At 45.4% G+C, this 20,456-nt stretch overlaps 1 protein-coding gene across 3 annotated transcripts; it reads left to right on the top strand.

Moving 5' to 3' along the window:
- The first annotated feature begins 697 nt into the window (after nt 1-697).
- On the top strand, nt 698-20,429 carry LOC120662072 (ferredoxin-dependent glutamate synthase, chloroplastic). 3 transcript variants are annotated; one of them, XM_039941155.1, is made up of 33 exons: nt 1,116-1,355; nt 2,041-2,353; nt 2,823-3,265; nt 3,407-3,538; nt 3,690-3,788; nt 3,872-3,942; nt 4,505-4,601; nt 5,445-5,537; nt 5,628-5,773; nt 6,238-6,397; nt 6,957-7,067; nt 7,157-7,372; nt 12,552-12,709; nt 13,972-14,101; nt 14,383-14,441; nt 14,544-14,649; nt 14,862-14,958; nt 15,398-15,513; nt 15,600-15,797; nt 15,918-16,028; nt 16,571-16,810; nt 17,033-17,131; nt 17,396-17,491; nt 17,576-17,773; nt 17,843-17,917; nt 18,035-18,163; nt 18,255-18,353; nt 18,549-18,691; nt 18,777-18,870; nt 18,952-19,190; nt 19,274-19,352; nt 19,629-19,712; nt 19,801-20,429. In XM_039941155.1, exons 1-33 carry the CDS (start codon nt 1,116-1,118, stop codon nt 19,966-19,968), a joined length of 4,839 nt encoding a protein of 1,612 aa, XP_039797089.1. In that variant the 3' UTR covers nt 19,969-20,429. The 3 variants fall into 3 exon arrangements, with proteins under 3 accessions (XP_039797088.1, XP_039797089.1, XP_039797090.1); XM_039941154.1 differs by having other exon boundaries at nt 698-1,355; nt 17,576-17,917; XM_039941156.1 differs by lacking the exon at nt 1,116-1,355 and having other exon boundaries at nt 2,215-2,353; nt 3,076-3,265; nt 19,801-19,968.
- The last annotated feature ends 27 nt before the right edge of the window (nt 20,430-20,456 follow it).

Below are 20,456 nucleotides of genomic sequence, written 5' to 3'. Positions count from 1 at the left end.
GAAGAGAGCTTAGAAAACGTGAGACCTGATAGCGGGCAGGCTTAGATTACAATAATATAATAAACAAGTGAACAGTGACAAGCGGCACAAATATTCCTCGCAAAAAAAGTGGCACAAGAATACAAGGCGCTGGAAAACGTCAAGGAAGAAGCTGCTGGACGAGACTTTGCATTTTTTATCTTTTTTATTATGATGAGGTCGCTGCGGTCGAAATGAGCATCTACAAGTTCTCCTTGCTTGGTCGGCAATGATATATGTTTGTTCGATAAAGCTAAGCCTACCAATCAATTACCATCATCCTAATAATTGAATAATAACTGATGCATCCCCCTTTCGGTCCTTCCACCTCTAGTCCGCCGCTTACACGCATCGTGCAGTTGCAAAGATTTTCCATTGCAGGTAATCAAAGAAAGGGGAACTCTTCTCTTTTTGCTTCTAGTGGTGAGGGACCTCTTTTCCTTTTTTAGAGTACCACTACCAGTACGTTGAGCTAGTAGCCTCAACAATCCTAGCTCAAGCAAAACCCCAAAACCCCGGTCAAAATCCCTACCAGCCCCCGAGCCGGGTCCCACCAAAAGCCAAAGCCCAAAAGGCCACACCCCCTTGCTTTTAAAAACCACACAAATCCAAGCGCGAGTCCACCGCCTCCCCCACTCCCTTCCCGTTCATCCTCCGCTCCATCCGGTTTGATCCCCCGACGGCTTGCGCTGCTGTGCCTGTGCGTCCCCCCGTACGCCCGAGAGGCGGAAGCCAAGCCCCCTCCTCGTCGTCGCGTTGCTCGTGCTCCTATAACTACTCCCCCCTCCGCTCCGCGTCCATCCACCCCTCGCTTCTCGCCCTATCCTGTTCGCCCCGCCCCCCTCCTCTCCACACGATCCCCTCCGTTGTCGGCTTCCGCGGCCGCGGGAGGGGCCGCGGCCACCACATCCACCGCCTCCCGCTCCCGCTATATCACACCGCCGCGCCCGACGCGTGGTGTGCGTTCGCCGATCGGTTTTTAGTTTAGGCGGAGGAGGCGCTACGTAGCGTTGTGCGGGCGGGGACGCGCCGCCGGACCGGATCGCGCTCCGCGTCGCCGCCCAGAGTCAAGGGCCAGGGCCAGGGCGGCGAGGGCCATGGCCACGCTCCCGCGCGCGGCGCCCACCACGGCCGCCGCGCTCCTCCCGCTGCCCCGCGCCGCGCCGACGCTGCTCCTCGCGGGGAGGGCCGCCGCCGCGCGGCGCTCCAGGCTGCGGGCGCGGGGCGCGCCCGCGGCGGCCAGGCCGAGCTGGGGCGTCGCCTCCTCCGCGCGCGCCGTGCTCGGCGGCGTCGCCCGACAGGAGGCTCCGCCCGCGCCGCAGAAGCCCACGCAGCAGGTACGGATGGATATATGTGCTTGATCGGGATTGTCTGATTGAGCTATTGGTCTCGTGACTCTCGTCGTTACTCGTGACGTGTGTGTGTGAGGTAGAAGGACCGCGTGTTTTTGGGGTTTTGTGGGTTCTGGATTGTTTATTTCCGTCTATGTAAATCATCGAAAATTGCATGTTTCGATGGGTTACGATTTTTTGGTCCTGCGTTTCGAATAGTTGTACAATCGCCGATTGTGCTGGGCGATTGGGGGAAAACAGGAACATTAGCGCAGGTTATGTGTTGAAGCAATGGTTGCTTGCAACCGCGAGTTTTTTAATTCGTTGGTGATCGTCATGCACTGCAACTTGTCGCTTTTGATCTGTACCTTTCATGGACTTTTTTTTAAAAAAAAATAGTATATAGTATAACAAGCGAACAAAGCATACCAAATTCAGGGTATAATAAGCAATCGAGTGTTATTGGACGATAGGTGACAGCTGCGGTGGTAGGTACTAATCACGATCAAGTTTCCAGGAGTGTCAGTGCATCACATTGTGTAAATCGCTGGTGGAATATTTGTAATAGCGTATACTGATTTGCCCTGTCCCTTCTGGAATGTGTTTGAGTAGGCTGCAACAACTACGACATTGTAAATCAAGCACTGTATTTAATGCTGGTTAACATCAGGAATTCCTTTTCCTTTACCAGGCTGCAGATTTGAATGATATCTTATCTGAACGTGGAGCTTGTGGTGTTGGGTTCGTTGCAAACTTGAAAAATGTCCCTTCGTTCAACATTGTTCGCGATGCACTTACAGCTCTTGGGTGCATGGAGCACCGTGGTGGTTGTGGAGCAGACAATGACTCTGGCGATGGGGCAGGATTGATGAGTGCCATTCCATGGGACCTGTTTGATGACTGGGCCAACAAGCAAGGACTTGCTCCTTTTGACAGAAAAAATACTGGTGTAGGCATGGTCTTCCTTCCACAAGATGAGAAGTCCATGGAAGAAGCCAAAGCTGGTAATGTCCTACCACAATATGCTGCTCGCACAGGAACACATTTTTTCTTATCTCCAATGTGGGACATTTCTATTTTTTTTTGGACCAGAGATTTCTACCAGGCATCCCCTGTTCTGTTACAGCCTACTTCAATTGTTATATGTGGAATTTTCATGCTGCCATCCTTTGCATGCCCACAAAATGTTGGGTCTTAAAATTTGAGCCCTTTTGTTAGAATGTAGTTTCTGTGGCACACTATTTTCCCTTGATACCGGAAAGCATGTGAGTTCAACAGCTATAGCATGCAAAAAGTTTAGTTGGTGTTTCTAGTGGTGCTAGTTTGCCTAGCTTCATAGGAGTGTGGTTTCCTTGACAATGCTTTCTACCTTTACTTTGGATATTCTGTCCTTATTCATAGTAGTACTGCTTACCATAGTTTCTATTATTTCTGTTCTGCATGATCTGAAAGTGGCACCTTATCATGTTACAGCAACTGAAAAGGTTTTCACGGATGAAGGCCTTGAGGTTCTTGGCTGGAGACCTGTTCCTTTTAATGTATCTGTGGTAGGCCGTTATGCAAAAGAAACCATGCCTAATATACAACAAATATTTGTGAAAGTTGCAAAGGAAGATAATCCTGATGACATAGAGAGAGAACTATACATATGCCGGAAGCTGATAGAGCGGGCTTCAAAATCTTCCAGCTGGGCAGATGAGCTTTATTTCTGCTCTTTGTCATGCAGAACAATTGTCTACAAAGGAATGCTTCGATCTGAGGTTCTTGAGCAATTCTATTTGGACCTTCAGAATGAACTGTATAAATCTCCTTTCGCCATTTATCATCGAAGATACAGTACAAATACAAGTCCTAGATGGCCTCTTGCTCAACCTATGAGGTTACTTGGACACAACGGAGAGATTAACACAATACAGGTTTGCTTTAACATCCTCAAATAGGACCTTTCTGTTTGCCATATCTTGCTTTTAGTTCCTTCCTATGTTGCCCACAAATTTTTTATATTGACTTTAAATGGCACCTCCTGCATTATTCATTGTGTTCTGTTTTCCTTGCAGGGAAACTTGAACTGGATGCGATCAAGAGAAGCGACACTACAGTCTCCTGTATGGCGAGGCCGTGAGCATGAAATTCGCCCATTTGGTGACCCTAAAGCATCTGATTCAGCTAACCTTGACAGTACTGCTGAAGTAAGACACAGTATCACACTCCTTTCACTGAATTATATTACAAAGCCTGCATTCCCCTCAGAGAAGCCTGCATGCATTTTTCTTTTGCATTCCACTTCACCTGGAATCTGGTGCTGTCATTTTTAAGTAATCACATCCTTTCTTGCATCAGTTACTGCTAAGAAGTGGTAGAAGTCCTGCTGAAGCTCTTATGATTCTCGTCCCTGAGGCATACAAGAACCATCCAACATTATCGATAAAATACCCTGAGGTATCATTAAGGGCATGCATGAAGTCCCTTTTCTATTAACCTGCGCCAGCTATTATGTCCAATTGATTTGTGTTTTTCTATAGGTAATTGACTTTTATGACTACTACAAAGGACAAATGGAGGCTTGGGATGGACCTGCTCTACTCCTGTTTAGGTAAGATCATTTGTATGCCATATGGGACTGTCCCTTCTTATTTTCTTTTGTTATTTGAGTATCTGTCATGGAGCAATGTTTTTGTTATCCACTTTGGCTGAAACCTTGTTGTGTTATAGCAGACTTACTTGTGTGCAGCTCAAAGCAGGGAATGAAATGTAGCATAATTGGGTATTCAACTCTGAAGAGAGATCAGGATTGATATGGTTATGTGCTGTAGTTACAGGTGGCATTTAGTAGTATCTTCTTCTTTTTTTAGATTAATAGTTGTATCTTCTGTTAGAAGGTATTTTGAATTTAGCTGTTGAAACCTTCTAGGCCATGCTAGGAAAGTGAAGTTCCCCATAGTAGACAAGAAATAGTAGTAGATAACACAAGAATTGTCAAAGGGCAAAAAACCATGAAAGGCATCTTGAACTGATATCAATTATTGAAGTTCCTTAGAATAAGAAATTTATAGATTATAACGTTACCTTTTTCCTTTATGTGCTACCTTTCCAACTGAATTAGGGCCTGCAACAGAGTGTTGGTGCTTATAGTTGTTTTTGTATTTTTTATCAAGTGATGGAAGGACAGTAGGAGCAACTCTTGATAGGAATGGCCTCCGTCCAGCACGCTATTGGAGAACATCAGATGACTTTGTTTATGTTGCATCTGAGGTTGGTCCTAGCTATTTCTTTCTTCTGTACAAAATTATACGTTCAGCAACATCAATGTTATCAGAGAGAATTGTGTCTTGTATGTAATAATGTATCCATTTTGAAATCCTTGAATTGTAGCATGTGGTTTATCTGCTAGTAATTCATTGCAGATATACTGACACCCTTCAATACCAAATCGCAGAGTTCAGATGTCACAAGCTAAACTAAATGTAACACTACGTAAGTATTGTGTCTCTGCTAGAGTGTAGGTCTGCCAGCTAGGCTAATATAATGTGACGTGTGCTTGGTTTCAAACTTGAAAGATCTTGCATGGCTTTGCTCTTGCCTTTTTTGGCTAAAGTTTGCATTGCATCCTAGTAGCATTGACTGAGTTTGGTTTTATGCATCAACTACCATTCAAGTTAGACATTTCCACTTGGATGGTGCAAGGATTACTAAATTTCGATGCATAAAAATGTTTAGTGACTAACTTCTCTTTTTGGAGGGAGTGGACTAACTTCTCAGCTCACTCTCTTGAATCCATAGTTTGTAGAGAAATGCACAGTTCTTCAGTTGTTGTAGGGAGCAATGCAGTAACAGGATGATTTTTGTTTTTTTTAAAAAAAAAACTGATTCCTTAAATAAGCTGCTTTGCAGGTCACACATTTTGCACATCTCCTGAGCAGTTGAAATTGATATGATTTGTTTTGTAACTATGACATGAAAGTATGTCAATAGTTGATAAAATGAATTTTGATCACCTTCTCAAGTGTTACGTGAAATCTCAAAAGTTTCATATTGGGTTTGCACTGATGACAAGTTGATGACAACTTGACAAGTTTTGTCAATGGTGACATACAGGTTGGTGTTATACCGATGGACGAGTCGAAGGTAGTAATGAAAGGAAGATTAGGCCCTGGAATGATGATTACTGTTGATCTACAGACTGGGCAGGTTAGTATAGAAACAAAGAATCTCTAACCTTTATTGCCTTGACTGTGGCAGAATTTTCTATGTAGATTTTAAACCTCATGAATCATCCAGGTTCTTGAAAACACAGAAGTGAAGAAAAGTGTAGCTTCAGCAAATCCCTATGGAACTTGGTTGCAAGAACGCACACGCTCAATAAAGCCTGTCAACTTCCTCCCATCAACAGTCATGGACAATGAGTCTGTTTTGAGACATCAACAGTAAGAATTCATCAACATTTGTTCCTTTGATCCTGACACCCCTTAAATTCTTTTCTTTTACTTGTCCGAGTTGTGGTTTAGTGTTCTTGATATTTCAGAAGGTACATCCATAACAGTGTTTGTGAGCTTGGAATGCCATTGCGTTATGTCCAGTAAAATATTGTCACTTATTTAGTTGATTTCAAGTTTTCAACATGTTAGCCTTGTGTACTAATCAATACCTCAATTAAATGCCACACAATACGACATGTTTTCTTCTATGGAACTTAATGAGGGTAATGAGTTGAAATACTGCAATAATTACACCCATGATGTTCTAAGTGGACTGTGGAACGAAGGGAGTAGCTATAATATTTTTAGATTAGAAGTTGCACAACAGACAATTACCAATGGTTGTAACGGTTCGAAACACTACATGATTACTCTAGCTGAATGTTTAATTTATACATATTGCTTTTCCCTAGGGCATTTGGCTATTCAAGTGAAGATGTGCAACTGGTGATTGAATCTATGGCTTCACAAGGAAAGGAACCAACATTTTGTATGGGCGATGACATTCCATTAGCTGTATTGTCACAAAAGCCCCACATGTTATATGATTATTTCAAGCAGCGGTTTGCACAGGTTAGTAAATCCTTAGAGATTTTATGGTAGTTAATTAGCTGAGCCCTTTCGAGTCTAAATTAACTGCTGTATTCATTGGAATTCGTATCCTGGCGTGCTGAAGTAAATGCCTTCCCTGCTTCAGTATGACAATGGAATTACCAAATGATGGCAACCTTTTCAACTATAGCACGGTTGGTACTTGGGAAATTACATTTTTCCCATGCACAACAAACTTAAATTTAATATTGCCACAACAAAAAATAAATGATAAATTCTAGTCCATCTTAAAATTGGCCTGCTGTATTGTGAAATTTAATATTTCACACCAAAAATTTCACATAAAGTAAATCGAGCTGCATGCTCGTTTGTTGGTATGGTAGCCTTGTAGGGAGAAAATAGCGATCTATTAACTTTTATTTACATTTCATTGAGCATCAGGTCTTTTAACTTTAACTTGGTCACAGTGATGGCATTTTTCCATGGAATTTGGTCTCCTCATTTACAAAAAGTTGTTATCTAGATCAATGTCCTCTCAGGTTGTGCTTGTAATAGACATGATTCTCTTTCACATTTCTAGGTTACAAATCCTGCAATTGATCCATTAAGAGAAGGCTTAGTTATGTCTCTTGAAGTTAATATTGGTAAAAGAGGCAACATCTTGGAGGTTGGCCCTGAAAATGCTGACCAGGTAAGTTTAATTAGTTTCAAATTAAGTATGTGACTTGGCATTTATTATATGTTTTGGTAACATCAAAGCACTGCCATTGACTTTTTCAGGTTGCCCTATCAAGCCCTGTGCTGAATGAAGGTGAACTAGAAACACTTCTGAAAGACCCAAAACTGAAGCCCAAAGTACTCTCAACGTACTTCGATATTCGTAAAGGTCTAGATGGCTCCCTTGATAGTACAATCAAGGCTCTTTGTGAAGAAGCTGATGCTGCTGTGCGGAGTGGTTGTCAACTTCTTGTGCTTTCTGATCGTTCTGAAGCACCTGTGAGTACAGTTTTTTTTCTTCAAATTATTGGGTATCTAAGACCTCCTTTTCTTCTGCATTTTTTACATACTCAAAATATGTTTCAAGTAGATTTTCAAAATATGCAATCTAAATGCATGTATGTTTAGCATTCTTTTCTTGTTCACTTGTCTAATATGCATTGCAGCAGTTTATATTCACTGTTATAGTAGTAAACCATAAAATATGGAACCAAAAAAAAAGCAATCTTACTGTCCACAGATGCGCGTTAGTTTTGTGTAGTTAACCATAGAAACGACATTAAAACAAAATGGATAATATAGTGTCACATATAGATGTGTCATATCACAATTTACTTGCATACAGATAAATATGGAAGCTAATAGAGTATGGCTGTCGGTACCCCAGGACTGGGGTACCCCCTCTTGCTGTGTCTAGGCAAGAGTCTCGTAGTTATCTTTAACTACGCCCTGACGGCCGAGCAGCCGGACCCCTGTGGTCCGGAGCCCTACTCTCCCGGCAAACGGCCCCGTACCCGTTCCCCGCTTGGGGAAGGTCCGGTGACGCCACGTGTCCAGGAAGGAGGTAGCCCTCAGCCAAAACAGCTGGGACAGCTGGGGTCCCGGACCTCCCGCGGAGCCCCGGACCTCCCAGGGAGTACCGGACCCCCATATACTACCCGGGCCCCTCAGCGGGGTGGAACCGACACCCCGCCTGGGGCTGGTCCGGAGCCGCCACGTGTCCGCAGGTGCGGGTGCGCGCGCGGTGCCGCGTGGCTTCCACAGGAAGACTCGCCTACCTACCGCATTCAATGCGGTAGGCGGAGGTGCGCCCTGCCACAGCAGAGCCCGAGGCGGCTTTCGCCAGGTTGCACTGTTGGTCGCGTGTTACCAAGGCGCACAGTGCAGTCGCTGCCACCGTCCACGCCGTGTATGTCAGTCTACTATGCCAGTTGGACACGACGGCTCGGCTTCGCCCATTATGACGCCTACACGGTAGCCTCGACAGACTACGCCGCAAGCTACATTGCCCAACGGGCGCCTCGCCGATGGAACAAATAAGACTCCCCTCGGTCAGAGAGTCTACAGGGCGATGAAGCGTATCCGAGAAGAGATTCTCAACCGCTGTAGCTCCATTGAAGCTTTCTGCGCAGTATACTATACATCCACGTTAGACCCACCTGTCGGGGTCTAACGCCTTTGTACGCGTCCCCTTGATCTATAAAAGGGAGACGCCCGTTACAGAAAGGCCAAGGTCCAGAAGAGGACTGGAAGGCAGAGGATAGACTCATCCTGAACACAAGAGCTATACAGCACACAGTGGACGTAGGGTATTACGCTCCGGCAGCCCGAACCACTCTAAATCCTCGTGTGTTCTTGCCCCCAAGCTAGGTAGGCCTAATCGCTTAGCGCAATCCCAAGTACACCCCCTCTGGGATTAGGCGGGTTTGTTCCGCCACCCGGCTGTGGTTTGCTACACCACGACATTTGGCGCCGTCCGTGGGGATCGCGCAAGCTTCGGCCGGATCCTTGCTCACCTACTGCTTCTGAGGTTGAGCTTATCCTCTGCAACGACGACGAGAAGATGAAGAAAGGCATGGCGTCTCGTACGCCGCATGCCCTGACACCGAGGCAGCAGTGTCCTTGGTGCGGTGGCGCACGGCAGCGGCGCCTGCTGTGCGTCGCCACAGCGACACCTCAGAGCCGGCACGGTGCCGCACAGGGGCGACGCCTGCTTCCCGTCACCCTGCGACACCTTGGTGTCGGCTCAAGGTTTTCTCTCAAGCAACCGCCGGGGGTCTCTTGCGGCGGCGAGGCGTTGGCTCAAGGTTTCCTCTCAAGATGGAGCCTGGAGCCGGAAGGATGTCTGTCGCCTTCTCCCTCGCCTGGCTCAAGCCCCCCTTGGAGCGGCTGCAGACAGGCGTCAGCCTCCACCGCAAGGCGCGGAGGCCCTGTGCCAACACCAAAGCGGATGCCGGGAGGTGCGGCACCCCCCAAGGTGCACCAAGGCGGAGCCGGCGAACGACCGCCCTTCTCCACGCTCCGTGCTCGTCCAAACGAGCACCCATCCTTCCGCTGCGCCAGGGCGTCGAGCTGGCTTCAGCTCACTATGAGCGGCCATCGGGCTGGCTTTCCTCGGCAGCTGGCAACGGCAGGGGCACTCCCATTCAAAGCCAAAAAATTTGTTCCCACGCTATCTGAGCGTGGGACAGTTCTTGTGCTGAGAAGAACTCAGCCAGCTCCCGAGGTGATGCTGGATGATGCTGAACAAGCACGTCCAGGGTGCCTTCGCCCCCAACGACTCAAAAGAGCCCCCAAGGTGCCAGCTCCACTACGGCCAGCAACGTGCACGCCTTACGGGGCAGCGGCTGTAGGTTATCACTAGATAGGATTGAGTGTGTTTCTCCTTTGTAATGATTTGGTGCCTACGTGTGGTCCAGAGCGGTAAAGGTCCGCCCTTGTAAACCCGACCTCTGGCTTCATCGCACAAACAGGCGACACCAGCAAGTGGTCCAAAGCGGTAGAGGTCCGCCCTCGTAATCCCGACCTCTGATGTACACCACGAATCAAGCAAAAAAGGAGATTTGATTTCTCAGTCCTATCTTTACATTAACCTGATAGCACTCGTCCGTTCAGCTTGCATGTTTTCTTTCTTCCGTACGGAGTCTTTTCTTTTGTTGCTAACGATCCAAATTGAGTTGTTGGCTTGTGGTCAGGTGGGGACACCCCTTCTAGCTGGAAGGCAGTTCGGACCTCTAGGGACCTGCTCAGGAGAAGTGGTGCCCGTATCCTGGGGTAGAGAAGCTCCGCGTAGCTTAGCCTGGTAATGTACCCTAAGCCTACGAACTTCACTGCCCTGTTACGAGTCCCCTAGTATTTGAGACTGCTGTCCCTAGAGGTCCCGGGCTCCTTTCTAGTATAAGGCCTGGTTTCCTACACCTTGTTGCAAGGTCCGGTGGCGTAATTCATGGGATCATCAGCAACGACTCAAGTCCACTCCGGTGGCCCGCTCCGGCGGAGACCGCTCGGCACGGTCGACTCAAGTCCACTCCGGTGGCCCGCTCCGGCGGAGACCGCTCGCCACGGTCGCTCAAGTCCACTCCGGTGGCCCGCTCCGGCGGAGACCGCTCGCCACGGTCGCTCAAGTCCACTCCGGTGGCCCGCTCCGGCGGAGACCGCTCGCCACGGTCGCTCAAGTCCACTCCGGTGGCCCGCTCCGGCGGAGACTGCTCGCCACGGTCGACTCAAGTCCACTCCGGCGGAGACCGCTCGCCACGGTCGCTCAAGTCCACTCCGGTGGCCCGCTCCGACGGAGACCGCTCGCCACGGTCGCTCCAAGTCCACTCCGGTGGCCCGCTTCGGCGGAGACCGCTCGCCACGGTCGACTCAAGTCCACTCCGGTGGCCCACTCCGGCGGAGACCGCTCGCCACGGTCGCTAGGAGCCAGGTCCGGGGAAGTGATTCGCGCTCCCTGGGCTGTCCGAGGTCCGTGTAGCCGCTTGGCTTGGTTCCGTACCCCAAGCCTACACCTTCGCCGCCCTATGGAGAGCGCTCTAATACCTGAACCTGGCAACAGGTGATTCGGCCTCCAAGGGGTCCGGAGCACCCGCTCTCGACATGAGCACGCCGACACAGCCAAGTTGCGTGGGAACACATCATGATGGTGGCCCCACCCGCGGGTTCGTACCTCTCCCGAGGTGGGCCCGGGGGCCACTGTCGGTACCCCAGGACTGGGGTACCCCCTCTTGCTGTGTCTAGGCAAGAGTCTCGTAGTTATCTTTAACTACGCCCTGACGGCCGAGCAGCCGGACCCCTGTGGTCCGGAGCCCTACTCTCCCGGCAAACGGCCCCGGACCCGTTCCCCGCTTGGGGAAGGTCCGGTGACGCCACGTGTCCAGGAAGGAGGTAGCCCTCAGCCAAAACAGCTGGGACAGCTGGGGTCCCGGACCTCCCGCGGAGCCCCGGACCTCCCAGGGAGTACCGGACCCCCATATACTACCCGGGCCCCTCAGCGGGGTGGAACCGACACCCCGCCTGGGGCTGGTCCGGAGCCGCCACGTGTCCGCAGGTGCGGGTGCGCGCGCGGTGCCGCGTGGCTTCCACAGGAAGACTCGCTTACCTACCGCATTCAATGCGGTAGGCGGAGGTGCGCCCTGCCACAGCAGAGCCCGAGGCGGCTTTCGCCAGGTTGCACTGTTGGTCGCGTGTTACCAAGGCGCACAGTGCAGTCGCTGGCACCGTCCACGCCGTGTATGTCAGTCTATTATGCCAGTTGGACACGACGGCTCGGCTTCGCCCATTATGACGCCTACACGGTAGCCTCGACAGACTACGCTGCAAGCTACATTGCCCAATGGGCGCCTCGCCGATGGAACAAATAAGACTCACCTCGGTCAGAGAGTCTACAGGGCGATGAAGCGTATCCGAGAAGAGATTCTCAACCGCTGTAGCTCCATTGAAGCTTCCTGCGCAGTATACTATACATCCACGTTAGACCCACCTGTCGGGGTCTAATGCCTTTGTACGCGTCCCCTTGCTCTATAAAAGGGAGACGCCCGTTACAGAAAGGCCAAGGTCCAGAAGAGGACTGGAAGGCAGAGGATAGACTCATCCTGAACACAAGAGCTAGGTAGGCCTAATCGCTTAGCGCAATCCCAAATACACCCCCTCTGGGATTAGGCGGGTGCGTTCCGCCACCCGGCTGTGGTTTGCTACACCACGACAATGGCTATGCATCAATATGAGATGCCTACACTTATTAATACTTATGGATGCTGTTCTCAAGTGGGCACATATCAGACTAACTAGTCTTATTACAAACACTGAACACACCCTGTTCACCTTAAATTGGCCCTTTGCTATTTTGAAAGCTCCATTAAAAGATTCAACCTCCTCTTTGAATAATTTATTACATCTTGTCAAAATTGGCAAGCTATAATTTTCCCTGCCAAACTAGCATTAGCTTTACTGTTATGTGTGATGCAAATCTAGAGATGCTTGAATGCTTCATAGTGCTAGGTAATTCACTTAAAATGTTTCATTTTACTATAAAAATGTGAAGCTTTCCTTTTGATTCAAATCATTATCACTACTTATGTTTAGGCTATTAATGTTTTCACAACAGTGCCACTTGAATGACAGGTGCCCCTTTTTTATTCTTTCCACACTACCTAGATCATAATATTATTGAATGATGTAGGAACCAACTCGGCCTGCTATACCAATACTTCTAGCTGTTGGTGCCATCCACCAGCATTTGATTCAGAATGGCCTTCGGATGTCTGCTTCTATTGTTGCTGATACTGCTCAGTGTTTCAGCACACATCACTTCGCATGTCTGATCGGATATGGCGCCAGGTAAGAGTTTGTTGCTAACACTAGATTTCTTTCAACAATATCTACTCCTTTCGTCCATAAGTGTAAAGCCCATTTTGTCTTGCATGTAGATTAAGAAGACTTCCAACTGACTATATTACCTCTAATTATTTGCCTCTACAGTCTATACACAATTCATGCATGTAACCAATGCAAGTAGAAGTATAAATTAATTGGGTATATATAGGGAACAACATATTTTGCATTGGAATATGGACTAAGTGTTTACATTTGTGGACAAGACTATTAAAAACATGCCTTATGTTTGTGAGCGGATGGAGGAGTTCATCCCTTATATTTGCAATTTGCTTAACTTGACATCCTCATCGTGCATAAAAGCATGTGCACATTCCAAAGTTGTCATGATCCTTCAATACATAAAAAAATCACAACCTAATTCAGAAGTGTTCTGTAGGCACTAGGCATTAGTCAGGGTCTCAGGGACCAGTGCCAAAGTACTGTATTCCTTTATGCATCAATAAATATGTTGGAGATATATGTTTTATGACTTGTGCCTCAATGTTGTGTCTAATCCAACATTATCCAATCAAGGAACACATCAGATTTCTTGTAGTAGAGGAAATTAGATGATCAAATCGAGGCCTTAATAAAAAATGTCCATTCTAGTCCGTTCAAACCAAAATACCATATCTAATTACCATTATTTACATTTACACTTGGTCAATTGCAATCAAACCAGCATAGCAGCAGTTATTTGGACTTGGAATCATGTATCTTTTTTTTTCTTGGTGAATAAATGGAAGAGACATAGACACGCACCACTCTGCATGCATGCCATGCTTCACACACAAGCGAGGGAGTTTCCTATCATGTGTGTAAAACTTGGTACTAGGATTTCAACTCTGGTAGGAGTTACTCCCATGACTATCGCTAGACCATGACCTAAAATCCTGAATCGTAGACCATCACCTATCTGAACGATCCTACTATTGGATACGACCAAATATTAAGGAAACTACCATGCTGATATGGGAGTTGGATGCTGTGAAAGCTTGAAATTCACCAGTTTCACCAAATCTGTTTTTGAACTTCCATTAACTTAAAATCAGAACAAAATACTGTATTCTAAAGAAATAGGAGTAGTTTTGTTTTCAGTTGAACGGGCATACGTAGATTGTAGTATTCATCTGCATGTTTCCTCATGAATTGTATGGTGTTGAAGTAACCATTTTATTTGTGTACTTACTAAATTTACTAATGTTCATTCTTCTACTGTGCATCAGTGCTGTCTGTCCTTATCTGGCACTAGAAACATGCCGGCAATGGAGGCTGAGCAACAAAACTGTTAATTTGATGCGGAATGGGAAGATGCCCACGGTGACTATTGAGCAGGCTCAAAGAAACTTTATCAAGGTATGTTTTTTCTAGCTAGTGACTTGTTTGTTGAATGTTGTCCTCTTGCCCCTGATCGTCTGAACATAGCTGATTCCAATATGAGCTTGCTACGTTTGAGCCCTTAGGTCCATGAGTCCATCTTCCCATGTTAAGCCCTCATCCCTGTTACTATTCTCTGATTATTTTATGAGTTATCTTGATTTCACCTGTTCTAGTTAACCCTTAAAGAATGAGATCTAAATATTTCATTCACTCCAATGGTACCTTTTATTAACGTGTTCTATTGATGCACTTTCTAGGCTGTAAAATCTGGCCTGCTCAAGATACTTTCAAAAATGGGTATCTCACTGCTCTCAAGGTTTGTCTATCTTTCCCATCCAATTAACAGAGCTGTATTGTCAATATTATGAAGTGTGAACTGCTACTGCGATTGTTTGACCCGTATGCATTGTTTGTATAGCTATTGTGGAGCTCAGATTTTTGAAATTTATGGTCTTGGTCAAGAAGTCGTTGATCTTGCCTTCTGTGGAAGTGTATCCAAAATTGGAGGGCTCACACTTGATGAGGTAAGCTATATACAATTTTTCAGAATGCTGCATCAAGTACATTCGGCGCTTTAAAATTGTATGGAATTCTGATCTGTATACATTTTTCACTTTTTTTAATGCTTCTGGCATACTGTTTAGAAGGCTTCTTTTTTTTAAAAAAAACTTCCTGTAGTCCATTTACATTTATCATTTTTGTGACTTTACTTACAAACACTTGTATCCTTGTAAAGCTGGGTAGAGAAACCTTATCATTCTGGGTGAAGGCATTCTCAGAAGATACGGCGAAGAGACTAGAAAACTTTGGATTCATCCAATCCAGACCTGGAGGTAGTATCTATCCTTAGGAAACATACTATTTTTATGTTTGGGATGCATGTATTTCTAGTGTTTTATAATATTATGTATTTTGGTGTGGCATTATAATGCTATAACGCATACTACGGCATCCCTAGTCTGTGATCTACAGTTTCCTTCAGCTTTCCTAGAGATTATCAATGCAGAAGGGTCTTCATGAATCCTCCTGTCATGTAGCATGATAATCATAAGCTGTCCTCTATCACATCTATTTTACATCAAAGGTCGTACCTGTAGTAAATGCCTAGAATAGACTGGACTGCACAGCTATATCCATCTTTGTCTAGATTTAATGCCATCTTCTATCTTTCCCAAAAAACACCCTCCTTTTGTTTCTGCATGAGGTTATTGTTTTTTTCCTAGTACTGAATCAGAATAGTACTGATTATGATGTGTTGTTCTTTCTGGATAGGGGAATACCATGCAAATAATCCTGAGATGTCAAAGCTGCTGCACAAAGCAATTCGTGAAAAACGTGATAATGCGTACACTGTCTATCAACAACACCTTGCAAGCCGTCCTGTCAATGTAAGTGGTGATCCTTCTGGTTGCCAACCCATTGCTTTGCTTTGTCACCACGAAGACTGATGATATTGATATCTTTTATGATGTAGGTTCTTCGAGATCTTCTTGAGTTGAAGAGTGATCGTGCACCTATTCCTATTGGCAAAGTTGAGCCTGCAACCTCCATTGTTGAACATTTTTGTACAGGTGGAATGTCCCTAGGAGCCATTTCAAGAGAAACACATGAAGCTATTGCTATTGCCATGAATAGAATAGGCGGCAAATCTAACTCAGGGGAAGGTGGTGAGGTGGGTCAAATAACTTTTCTTTACAGAGAACTTTTCTTTACAACATAGTTCCGTAGTTATGCCAGACTTCTCAAGCGGAAACTGTGACATAGAGTCACTTATGGACTTCTCATTTTCCAGGACCCAATCCGTTGGAATCCTCTCACAGATGTGGTAGATGGGTATTCTCCAACACTTCCCCATCTTAAAGGTCTTCAGAATGGTGACACCGCCACAAGTGCAATCAAGCAGGTCGAGCATCGGAGTTCATTTCATTTCTCCCTGTTTCGCACTTTATTGGTGATGTCTGCTTTATCATGTAATTAGTTAATGCAAATATTACCATGTGAATGTCTGCGTTGGGAGAGCATGCGCTGTTGGATATGTGCATTTTCCCAAACATGAGGGCGAACTAACCTTCTTCTGCAATAGAGAAGCAGTTACTAGTTTCCAGAGAAGGTATCCTGTCATCTGGAGATCTGTCTTGATGTTTCTGAACTCTGGGGATATGCAGGGGTCGCTGGGGCAGATGTTAGTGAGACACTAAGTGGTAGTTCGCGAAACACAACTTCACAGTAGCATATATCTATTTGTATGTTATAAATAAGGTATCATGTGTCTAGCAGAAAATTCGACAAGATGGTTTAAGTAATTCATGTGTTCTGTAGAACCTAGCAATGCTGAGTTCCCAATGTCTTTCTTTTCTTTTTGTTCCTAATTACAGGAGCATTATGGTTTCTTTCTAGCAGATTAAAATATTTGGGTTAATTTTTCACTATCATGTCCTTCTACAGGTTGCATCTGGGCGTTTTGGAGTTACACCTACATTTTTAGTAAATGCTGAGCAAATTGAGATAAAGATCGCGCAAGGTGCGAAGCCTGGTGAAGGTGGTCAACTTCCTGGGAAAAAAGTCAGCGCATACATTGCTCGTCTAAGGAATTCCAAACCTGGAGTTCCTCTTATATCCCCACCTCCACACCATGACATATATTCCATTGAGGATCTTGCACAGTTAATTTATGACCTCCATCAGGTTTGTCTTCTGCCGCTATTGGTCGAATTTCAATTAGTAACATTGGTACTATAGGAGAAATGCCGCAATTTCAAATTGCTAGTTTTCTGTGGTGAGTGGCGACTCACAAGAATTGGATTTGTATCATATCTACGGTGCTGCATCAACTGTTTATGCTGTTAAGTTTATGGTTTCTTGTTCTTGGTACTAATGAAGATGTGCCATAAATATCTGGCTGAACAGATCAATCCTAAAGCCAAGGTGTCTGTAAAGCTTGTAGCTGAAGCTGGGATTGGAACTGTAGCTTCTGGAGTTTCAAAGGGAAATGCAGATGTAATTCAGGTTAGTTAAGTTTCTTTTTAAATAATTCATTGACTTAGCTCGTGCTTTCATTGTGCAAGAACATTCAAGTTAATTGTCTGTGATACATCTTTATAGCTAAACTTCAACAAGGTTCTGTATGTGTGCCGACCCATTTGAAACACATTATACTATGAGCTCTTATTCAATCTGTCACACGAGTTGTCCCAAAGTGTAGTGTAATTGGGTGAATCAGAAATTTACTGTTTACTTATTTTTTTTCTAAATAACTTTTCTATTACTCAGATATCAGGTCATGATGGTGGTACTGGAGCTAGCCCAATCAGCTCAATCAAACATGCTGGGGGTCCATGGGAACTTGGTCTTACAGAAACGAATCAGGTTTCCTAGATTTAATTGTTTGCTGAAATCAGTTTTTTCTATCAAAATATTTTCTGTTTTCTAATACTAGTTAGCTTTCTCCAGACACTCATACAAAATGGATTGAGAGAGAGGGTGGTACTTAGGGTGGATGGTGGATTCAGGAGTGGTCAAGATGTTCTTATGGCTGCTGCCATGGGCGCTGATGAATATGGTTTTGGTTCTGTAGCTATGATTGCTACTGGCTGTGTCATGGCACGCATTTGCCACACAAATAATTGCCCAGTTGGAGTTGCTAGTCAGGTAGTAGGAACACAAGTTATTTTTGTCTTCCTCTTATTGGACTACCTCTTATATTCCATACCCTTGCAGAGAGAAGAGCTTCGTGCCAGGTTTCCTGGTGTCCCTGGTGATCTTGTTAACTACTTCCTCTTTGTTGCAGAGGAGGTATGTCATGATTGTCATTAACAATGCTGTTTGTGTTAACCTTGTTCTTTAATTGATTTATGCAATGCCTGAGTATTTATTTTGAGACAATTGGAACTAAATGGTTAGTTTGGTTAGGTACGAGCCGCATTAGCCCAGTTGGGTTATGAGAAGCTGGATGACATCATCGGGCGAACAGATTTGCTTAAGCCAAAGCATGTCTCTTTGGTGAAAACACAGCACATTGATCTTGGATACCTCTTATCTGTATGTTGTTGACAGACATTATTATTTGAACCTAGAAATATTGGCATCTTTTCCATATGCTTTCTATATTAACCAATGGTTTGTACATCAGAATGCTGGATTGCCTGAATGGAGCAGCTCTAAGATTAGGAGCCAAGAAGTCCACACTAATGGCCCTGTTCTTGACGAGATGATCCTTGCAGACCCTGAGGTAATGTTTTTTTTTTGATAAGTTCTCTTAGTTATGGATTACTGGTTCAATAGAGCTGATGTGCCAGCTCTAAGACTAGAACTGTTGTATTTATGATTTATACACAGCGTTACTTGTCTATAATGAAGTGCAACAGTCACTGGAACCCAGGTCTTATCTGCCTGATGAATGTCATTTATATTATCTAATTTTCAGATAGCTGATGCGATTGAGAATGAGAAAGAGGTTTCCAAGACATTTCAAATTTATAATGTTGATAGAGCTGTATGTGGGCGAGTGGCTGGTGTGATTGCAAAGAAGTATGGAGATACAGGCTTTGCAGGACAGCTCAACATCACGTATGTTCCATACGTTTCATTTTGCATTTTTTAATATTATTATTAATATGTGAAAAGGTAGGAATTTAATAAATTTATATTTCAGGTTTAATGGAAGTGCAGGACAGTCCTTTGGTTGTTTCCTGACTCCTGGGATGAACGTCCGGCTAGTTGGAGAGGCCAATGACTATGTTGGAAAGGTACTAAATATTCAAATTCAACCCTTGAAAATATCGCCTGATCAGCTGTATGAAACTTGAAAGCCCTCTGATATTTTTCAGGGCATGGCTGGTGGAGAACTAGTGGTGGTTCCTGTAGATAAAACAGGATTTGTTCCAGAGGAGGCTACGATAGTTGGAAACACTTGTTTGTATGGAGCTACTGGCGGTCAAGTGTTTGTGAGAGGCAAAGCAGGAGAAAGATTCGCAGTTAGGAACTCTCTAGGCCAAGCAGTAGTTGAGGGCACTGGAGATCATTGCTGCGAGTACATGACCGGTGGCTGTGTAGTTGTACTTGGCAAGTAAGTACAACCTACAGAGTTCTGTTCTGGAAGTTGCCTCCTTTTACATAGATCCTTAGGCATGCATGTTTCTTAATCTACAGGGTTGGGAGGAACGTTGCAGCTGGAATGACTGGTGGCCTTGCCTACATTCTCGATGAGGATGATACACTTGTCCCAAAGGTTTGCAAGCTCTGAGCTTTTAATTTACTTACTGCGTAGGTTGGTGTAGTACCAATGTCATGCTACATTCTCGAGGATGATACAGCTTGGCCTGTTTAATTCTGGCCTCATGTTTCTGTTTCTTGGCATGTTTGCCATTGGTACTACACCAACTGGCGTGATTGCTATGAAAAATTCATGACAGAAGCACAGGAAGTGATATCCAAAGAGTTACTCCTCTGCATAAGTATCTAGTTCTCAATGGTGATAGCTTATAACTTGCAACTGTTTTAACAGGTTAACAAGGAAATAGTCAAGATGCAGAGAGTGAATGCTCCAGCTGGGCAGATGCAGCTGAAGAGCTTGATTGAGGCTTATGTTGTGAGTGAACTGCGTTCCTTTACAAAAAGACAAGTGTTGTATCAAATGTTGCCAGCGCCTAATCTTGCTAATTTTTTACATTTTAAAGGAAAAAACGGGCAGTGAGAAAGGTGCCACAATTTTGAGGGAATGGGAGGCCTATTTGCCTCTCTTCTGGCAACTGGTACCGCCCAGTGAAGAAGACTCGCCTGAGGCTTGTGTAGAGTTCGAGAGAGTGCTCGCCAGGCAAGCAACCACCCAACTGTCTGCGAAGTGATCAAATCAGACAACTGGTGGTTATCTCTACAGTCTACACTCGTTGCAAAGTGATCTTCCTCTGACTGCGTCGACAAAGACGTAACCACATATGTGAAGCACTGAAGTGCTGCCCCCAAAGACAGCAATTTTGTGGAGGCTCGGACAAGGTCATCTTTTGGAGTTGAGCTCGCAGAACCGTCGAGGGTTGTTTTCGACGCTCTTGTTGCACCCTAGGTAACCCCTGTAAATTGGTTTGCTGACGCTAGGTTGCAAACGCCCTCTTTGAACTGCTGCATTCCTGTACATGATTCTTGGCTCTCGTCCTGTGTAAATTATGTTTTGGTTAGCTCGTAATTTTTTTCGCGTCCAATGGAGGCATGCAAGTCGCATGCTCAATAGTACAGTACATAATAAATTGTACGGTCAATTTGGATTTCGAATCTTGTTTCATGAACGAACAGACTGGTGCTCGTGGCTTCATGCCCAAGGTGTGATCGTTGTGAAGAC

Source organism: Panicum virgatum, chromosome 2N, assembly GCF_016808335.1.
Source record: "Panicum virgatum strain AP13 chromosome 2N, P.virgatum_v5, whole genome shotgun sequence".
NCBI classification, from domain to species: domain Eukaryota; kingdom Viridiplantae; phylum Streptophyta; class Magnoliopsida; order Poales; family Poaceae; genus Panicum; species Panicum virgatum.
This window is presented reverse-complemented; position numbering and strand designations above follow the sequence as displayed.

What these genes read in the sequence shown, in the direction of transcription:
- LOC120662072 (XM_039941154.1), top strand. Translation starts at nt 1,116, where the DNA reads ATGGCCACGCTCCCGCGCGCGGCGCCCACCACGGCCGCCGCGCTCCTC. An exon ending in ACCTTGACAGTACTGCTGAA is followed by an intron (nt 3,539 to 3,689) that starts GTAAGACACAGT and finishes TTCTTGCATCAG; the next exon opens with TTACTGCTAAGAAGTGGTAG. An exon ending in TATCGATAAAATACCCTGAG is followed by an intron (nt 3,789 to 3,871) that starts GTATCATTAAGG and finishes GTTTTTCTATAG; the next exon opens with GTAATTGACTTTTATGACTA.